The 8,825-nt window shown below is 39.7% G+C and overlaps 1 protein-coding gene across 1 annotated transcript; it reads right to left on the reverse strand.

Annotated features, from left to right (window-relative positions):
- Nucleotides 1–392: 392 nt before the first annotated feature.
- On the reverse strand, nucleotides 393–5,725 carry LOC119692066. The gene is made up of 4 exons (XM_038111286.2): nucleotides 5,582–5,725; nucleotides 2,231–2,281; nucleotides 1,444–1,591; nucleotides 393–924 (listed from the first exon to the last, which is right to left on the reverse strand). Exons 1-4 carry the CDS (start codon nucleotides 5,603–5,605, stop codon nucleotides 824–826), a joined length of 324 nt encoding a protein of 107 aa, XP_037967214.2. The 5' UTR covers nucleotides 5,606–5,725; the 3' UTR covers nucleotides 393–823.
- Nucleotides 5,726–8,825: the final 3,100 nt, after the last annotated feature.

The following is an 8,825-nucleotide window of genomic DNA, read 5'->3' on the forward strand; positions in this document are numbered from 1 at the left end:
ATCTTTTGTTATAATATATGCATATATATAAGTATACCAATAATGCGTAGACAGGTACTTTTGTAAAGTATTGTTGAAATAAAATTAAAAAACAAATTTTCATTAGGTATGAGGTAAACAATTTTATTTATAGGTACTTAGTGCCAATTTCTCCATTCTCGGTTAGAGCATAACCAGGGAGTAGTGGTTAACTTTTGACACATCTGTCATGAATTTTATATGGAGATGACGTTTAATTTATAAATCAATCCCGGTCGGTTAGATAACTGGAGGATACTGAATAGAGAAATTGGCACTTAGAGGGCCTGTTCCACAATGTCTGGTTAGTGGCTACCTGTCGGATAAAATACATCAGTATGTAAAAAATAATGACAGAGAGTGACAGCATGTATTTTATCCGACAGGTAGCCACTAACCAGACATTGTGGAACAGGCCCAGAATCTCTTTTAAACATAACATTTACAACTAAATAACAAAATACTTATGTATAAAGAAACATGTATCTACTTATAGTTACTTAAGTACTTTGTACAGCATACCAACATTAATATCTTAAATAAAAACAAATCACAAACATTATCCCCACACGGACGACTTGTTATTATTATTATTTACTTATGTAATATGAACGTACTTGTTTAATAATGAATAATTGTTATGGTCACGGATTGCGTAAGTATTCACCCATAAATTGTCTATGAACTCAAAACGATAGCTATTATTGAACCCGAATCATTGAGCCTGCCGCGACGACAGGGCGCGTGCTGATTGGTCAGTTTGTCAGTAGTCAGTCCTGGTTGGTGTGTAGTCAGTCCTGATTGGTCAGTAGTCGTTCTCCAGGCCGAGGTCGTTGCCCCCGGCGGTGAAGTGCACCGGAGACTCCTGCTCCAGCCCGCCGTTGTCTGCCGCGTACCACCCATGACCTGCGGGGAGGGGAGTTCGATATCAGGTTGTACTGTACGGAAGCCATGTAAAATTGTACAGTGGGCTGCATAGAAACCTGACCCGACCTCAGTTGCAATATCATTCTAAGAGGGGTCAGGTTTCTGACTTATATGTACTTATGTTAATTATCCAGCCCTTATAACCAAATTGTTATTTTTCAATTGAAGTGGCAATCCACCCTAATATCCATAAAGCTGTAATGGTCCGTGTCCATTGTACCAGGCTCACATAACTTCAAAGAACACAATACTGACCGCCTTAAAATTATCACCCTCCGTTTTTCTAAAGACTATGCTAAAAGTACCAAGCCCACATAACTGAAAACAGCTCTACTCACAGCCCGCCGCCAAAGTGCACGGGTTTCTTATGAAAGACATGATGCTTCAAGTACCAGGCGCACATAGCTCAAAACAACTCACCGCCGCCGAAGTGCACGGGTTTCTTATGAAAGACATGATGCTTCAAGTACCAGGCGCACATAACTCAAAACAACTCACCGCCGCCGAAGTGCACGGGTTTCTTCTCCCCGTACGTGTAGCCGAGCACCTCGTAGTGGTCGTGCGAGGCCGGCTTGTGGTGCACGTGGCGCACGATCGTGTGCGTGTGCTTGTGCCGGTGCACCTTGTACGGCACGTGGATTATCACCTGCAAGGGTACGGGGGTAGTAAGTTAGACTTCACTTTGGGTTCGAAGTTTTATGGCGCTTATGGGCTGATTGGTAATGGAACTTCTAAATGTTTGTATAGAAGAGTTCCCGAGTGGAAGCCACAGGTTGGCATAGCGTAGGACACCCTCGAGCCTGCTGGAGCAGGAACTTTAGATAGGTATGCGGTATAGTAGCTGCATGCGATACACAAGGGCAGAGTGTTGTGGCGCTCTTTAGGATGTGTCTCTTAGGGCGTCTTGCACAACAAAGTTAATCAAAATTAAATAGCTTGCCTCTTGCTCTGACAGTATAATGTCAGAGCAAGAGGTCATAGATTTAATTTTATTTAACTTTGTTGTGCAAGACGCCCTTAGTGTAGCAATGGACGTTATTGGCTGGAGATAGTGATAAAAACCTCAACCTATGTATTTAATTAATCGTTAAATTAGCTGATGATCGTGATTTTTGTGTGGTCGTACAGTTATTAAATTGACTCTAGTATAGTCTAACCTTGCATAAGGGCTGAGTTGGATATAAAGCAAGGCAGTTGCTGAGGTCAGGATGGAAACTCTTGTATCAGGGTATCATAGGACAGCAACTGCAACATACGAATAAAATGATGATGGTTCATATCATACCTTGGTGTGCTTGGTGCTGGCAGGCGGCGTCAGCAGCAGTAGCACTAGCCACTGCGAACAAAGACGGGGATTAGTCACTCACAGAGACGCCAGTGGGCACACACACAGTCACACACATACAGAGAGAGAGAGAGAGGAGGTGGTTTAAATTGGAGTATTATTTACTGAATTATACCAGGAATGCATATTAACCGAGGACAGAGAAGCATAGCAACCGCTAGTAAGTAAGTGCTGAGTATGTAATCAGGTAGGTAAAGCAGTAAGTACTACATAATACTCGTATGAATGTATTAAAGTTATAAAAGTAATCAATCAGTCAACCCTATTTACGGATCCGTGTTCGTATAGGTAGGTACTTTCTAAAAAAGCATTATTTCCGTAAAATCTATCGGAACTAACTCAACACGGAAACCGGAGAGCAAATAATGAAGAAACAAAAAGTGATCCATAACCTGATGACGTGACAGTTGCTGACAATGTACCAGCAGGGACACATCGCGTGTACTAGCAGGGACACATCGCGTGTACTAGCAGGGACACGTTACAATCCGCACTGCGCGGTTCTATAGTCAAACTTACTAACAGTCACATAAGATTGCTTGAAAATGAATGCAGAATAATTAGATAATTATTACGCAGTTTATTTAATGGCTGTACTTATCTTTTAAATGGTAATCAATCATATCGTGGGAATATAGGGTGTGATGTGAATTCAACATAATCAATTGTATTTTGTCTCTAGAAGAAATAAGTACTTTTGACTAAATGAGCTACCGTTCAACTTCATATTACCTACTAATTCTGTATAATATGCATACGACTCCAGACACATCTTGCATATTAAATCATAACATAACCATACTGTTTGTTTTCATCACAATAATAGTGAACATGTAACTCGGTACAATAAAACAAATGCAAGAGTATTGGGAACGTTTTGTCGTCATCGGATAAAAAGTCGTGATATCTTGACATCCGTGTAAATAAAGCCATACTAAAGCGGAACCATAGACCGTAGGCATTTACCCACTCATTATGTTTACATCACGCTGGTGGCGGCAAGAAAGTGAGCCATTACGATACAATGATGTTGTTTACTTTTTGTGAGCGGTTCGTGTTGTGTCACACTAATCTAGATCTATTGTTGTGTCTGTCTACGCTAGCTAGGTTGCAGGTTGGTACTACGTGCAGGCATGATAGTATTTCCTTCCTGTCCTCATGTGGTTGGTATGAATTCACCTGTTGAACGTTTTTAGCTTATTCCACTAGGAACATAATTATTTTATATTTTTAAAATATTCGATTTAATTAATTAGGAGTTACACACAGAATCTGTAAATACCAATTTATTTCGGTAGATACAAATCAAAATCAAATCAAATCATTTTATTTGTGAACATAGGTATAGTCATAACAGGTGTTTTACAGTATTTTTTGCGCTATGTTCTGCACGTAGGCATACAAAATTTATTAAATATACAAATGAAAAGTATATTTATTAAATATATATGAAATTTCCATTACTTATCATAAATATACAACTTCACTTAATAAATACATACCTTCATAAAATATGAAACCAATTAGGGGCAAGTGATCATTTCACTAAAACCTAACTAACTAATAATAATAAAGTATTTGATAGAGCCTACACTACATCTAGTACTATTTGTAATATTACTTACATCATGCACAACTTAAAAAAATATATTACTAGGCAGTTCAAGCTATTTCAACGGTAAAAAGCTAAGAAGTCACTGATCGTTTTTTCATACAAAAGAATTCAACGGGGTGCCTAAGTGCCCTTTTTATGTTACGTAGTACTTATATACGGATATTGCAGTAATGTTCGTTAAAACTGAGCATAATTATAATAATGCTGTGATTCTGTTATTATTATAGTGATTTTTAACGCAAGTATGTGAACTTGACCCAGAACATAACGTGGAGTTCGAATTGCCCAAAAATCTTGCCCTACCACTAACTAACTAACCTCCTACCACCAAGAAAGAATTAGAGTTAGTTTCTAGATCTGTGTATCCATATACCAGCGGCTTCCAATAATAAAATAAATACCCATATACAAGCGTGGGTGGACATAAACCTCCGATTTTAATATTGAAATTAAAGCGCAGTTACGCATGATTTCGTTGAGTAAGCTAAAACGGTCAGAGCCGCTGGTAAATACTTTTTTATCTTGTTTGTATTGGCGCGGCGCTCAGACTTTCGTCACGTCGCCTTTTCTTCAGTTTGCAACTATTGCCTACATGCATTTTAATTTCAGCCTCTATCTTGTTGCTTTTATTATTAGCACTTATGCAAGAAACATTAAACTTTTAATTATTACGACATCTTATAACCCTCAAGATCAGATTGGTGGACCAATGAATGCCTATCGCACTATCACTATCTCCTCAACGCCCACGGTTTCATTTTCATTGTACTTATTTAATTAATTGAACTTAAGTGAGTATCAAAGTCATTGCTCCTCAAACGCGAACGGCTACTAGTGGTCATTGCGTATGTCTCCACACTCAGGCACACACTCCACATGCAGCCACATACATACAATTGATCAGCACAAGAAGGGCAAAGCTAGAAGCTACGATGTCTAGGTCAATGTCTCGTCTCCTCAATATCACTGCATGTGCGATTGATCAGCTGTTGCCGCGGGGGACGCGGGGGAGGCGGGGGGTGCGGGGGCGCAGGGCTGGACGCTTCACTGCACCGGCCCTCGCTCGCTCTCACTTTTAGTTTCTTTACTATTTTATTGTTTATCTAAATTACTTACTGATGCATAACCATACTTCTAATTTCTAACTAGGCACAATAAACTATACAAATACCTAGGTTTTGGATGACATTGTGTCTGCAACGATGCAAAGTGGCCGGCAATTCATACTGTGCCGGTGTCATCTTATTTTATTAACTACTACACTCGTGAGCAATGATAAAGTTCCGCCTACAAAATGACACCCAAACAACCCAATTATATTAAAACATCTAATTAAACAAATTAACACAATATTTTCGTTTTTAGTTGGTATATTCTTATGCACTGTTCAATCTACACCTATGATGCAGACGGTTTCAATTTCCATTTAGGAGTAATTTGGCATTGTCTCTTGAACTTTTTAAAGCTCTCGAGTGTAAGAGTGACCTTCATTAGTTGTATTTGGAGTCCGTGGTGACTTGAAATAAAGGAATTATTATATTTTGTGGAGAACTTATTTAACCTTTCTTTTGCGGTTGAGTCAAACTATTATTAGTTTGATCCAAGCGACGAGGAAGGACGAGGTCTCGCACTTCTCATGCGATCGTTTAGTAGAACAACCACACAGCTTCACTCACCAGATACGGCAGAAGCACGTGCATGGCGCAGGCCGGTCCGTGCCGCAGGTTACTGACGGATCCCGCACTGATCACTGACTGCAGACTATGGGTTACTACTCGCGACACGGAACACCTCAGCGTTCAGCCGGCGGCGGCGGGAGCAGTGTGAGTGACGGCGCGCGCGCCCCGTCTGGGTTTATAACGGAACAGTCTCCGCACTCCGGGAGGGCTGACGCCGTCGCGGCACTTTTTCAAACATTATACTCGAGGTATAAGTATACACATTTTTCTGTCACGTCTTTGTAAGTAAATTGACTCGTAGAACTGTCGATCTGCGGTGGAAGTGCAGTAGTTCCGTGTCGGCTTATTTGTAGTTATCAAAAAGTGTTCCGGGAATTTCTCACATTGCACCATCGATTGGGGATTCCAATTAAGGCGTTATTTCTAAAAACATACTCATCACGCGAGCGAATGTGTGTGAAGTGGACACGAGACATCGAGCGGTAATAAACTTAATATAGGTCGGCTGATTCTCGGATAGTACGTGGTCCGTTTTGCCTACAGGGAGTCAGGGACCGTTTTACATTCCTTTTCCCTTCTTGACATGACGTGTTGTATGTGTGTAATAGGTATAAAGTTACTGGACGCTTTAACTATTGAACTGTTTTGTCACTCTCTGACAGAGAACAATTTGTTATTTCGCCCGTGAGATAGGGAATAAACCTCCAAAAGGAGTGAAAATCTAGGAAAAAGTATAATAATAATAATATGTGGAGACATCTTACACACGGCCATCCGACCCCAGGCTAGGCAGAGCGTATATTATGGGTATCGGACAGCTGATATATCTACACAATAACAATTAGATAGATACATATTAATTTGTATACAGGGTGTCCCAAAAGTCAACGATATGCCTTGTAGGGCCGATGGACCAGCTCATGAGTGGCCAGAATATCATAATATGACCTCAGAAAAAATTCGATAATTTTCGAGATAATGACACTTTTATAAATTTGCTGAAAATCGACACCTTGGATCAGTTTTTTGCGTGCCGCCGGTACAAAAATCCATATTGTTATATTTGTTTGGTGTTGCATCACCCTGTATAGCCCTGCTATTGATCGCAGTCAAAAAAATATGGAATAATGCTGTATGTTTAAAAAAAACACGATTTTCAAAGTCATAAAAGGTAATCGTATTTTTTTATTTATAAACAACATTGACTCTACATACTGTAAAAAAAATATAGCACGCAAACCTGGAACTTTATTTAAAAAGATTGCTCAGTTAATGCAGTTTTTAAAATGGTATGAAACGTTGCAATTGTTTCAATTAACAAAAAGTTATTGCTATTTTAGTACAAAACGACCTCGATGTAAAATTGTTTGAAGGAAATTTATTAAGGGTAGGTCATGTTGGAATGAGTTAAAGTAATATAGGTGGTGTGACCGGGTGTGGGAAAACAAACAACGCTGTCACAGTTAATAAAAAAATGCATTTTGAGTATCTTTCTCGAAAAAAGTGGCCTATAGCAACTCCACATTCCCCATAAATGTAGTGCATGGTAACGTACATTCCTGAGTAGTGCAAATGTTTGATATTGTACAAGCAAAACGCTTACACATGTACATTGTACACCCACAGTATCCAATTATTATAAAAAAAAAACAAAAAACCCGACTGCCCGGTAAAAATAGGTAAACAAAATGATAAAAAAAAACAATTAACTCAATTGTACACTAAAAAGAGGAAAACAACGACGACCGAATGGCGTAGTGGTTAGTAGACGACCGAATGGCGTAGTGGTTAGTGACCCTGACTACTGAGCCGATGGTCCCGGGTTCGATTCCCGGCTGGGGCAGATATTTGTTTAAACACAGATATTTGTTCTCGGGTCTTGGATGTGCCCGTAAAATGGCAATAGGCCCGCCCCCTATTACATTGGGACTAACATAACACTCTGGCGAAAAGTGGGTGCAGCAATGCACCTCTGCCTACCCCACAAGGGAGTACATTAGTACAAGGCGTGAGTGCGTGTTTTTTTTTTAAAAGGAAAACTAGCCCACAAGAATATTGTTCAATCAAATGCTAAAACCAAGCTATGTAATACCGTTTAAACATTATAAAATGCACTACGATATATACAAAAAACCGGCCAAGTGCGAGTCGGGCTCGCGCACAAAGGATTCCGTAGTAAGCACAATAACTTAACCAAAATTACAGTTAAATCAACCTATCTCAAAAACTATAAGAGATACTTTGATCAAACCAAAAATCGTTGAAAGAGTTAATTAGCATGCATCACCTCTATTTTTTTAGAATTTTATACCCCGTAGTTATAAAAATAGAGGGGGGGGACATACTTTTTACGACTTTGAGAGCTGATATCTCAAAAACCGTTCACTTTAAGAAAAATGTTTTTTAGAAAACTTTATATCATTTTAAAAGACCTTTCCATTGATACCCCACACGGGTATGTACATCGAAAAAAAAAATTTCATCCCTCAGTTACATGTATGGGGGGCCCCACCCCCAATTCTTTTTTTTACTATTTAGTGTCATATTTTTGTAGCGGTTCATACAACACATATTCCCATCAAATTTCATCACTGTAGTACTTATAGTTTCCGAGTAAATCGGCTGTGACAGACGGACAGACGGACAGACGGACAGACGGACATGACGAAACTATAAGGGTTCCGTTTTTGCCATTTTGGCTACGGAACCCTAAAAACCAGCCGCCCTAAGTTGTTGGCACCGCGGTCTCTTACAGCACTTATACCTTGCCTTATTGACCTAGACACCTCAGCAGGTTCAGCTTTTGAGATATACTTTGAGATGTAGTACGCCACACCTAAAGCTGACCCGCAAGGCTGTAGATCAATATTGGCACGCCACAGTTTTAATAATCTAGAAATGTAGCAGTTTATCATGGTTTCCGAATCTGTCAACAACAACAGCTGGCTCCGAGAGTACCGCACTGGCCGCCAGGTGAGCACAGCGTCCGGTCGGCACACCGGTTCTAATATCTGCAAATACACTTTTAGTAGGTGCTACTAAAAGTGTATTAGGTCGGCACACCGGTTCTAATATCTGCAAATACACTTTTAGTAGGTGCTGTTTTTGGGCCGATTGGGTATATTATGCACGTTAACAATGTTTCCAATGTAATATAAATGTGTATAACTGCGACGTGTACATGTATGCAGACGATATGTGCATCATATACGCGCATAAAGATCAGGACATCATAGAAAAC

This window comes from Plutella xylostella, chromosome 28 (genome assembly GCF_932276165.1).
Source record: "Plutella xylostella chromosome 28, ilPluXylo3.1, whole genome shotgun sequence".
Lineage (NCBI taxonomy): Eukaryota > Metazoa > Arthropoda > Insecta > Lepidoptera > Plutellidae > Plutella > Plutella xylostella.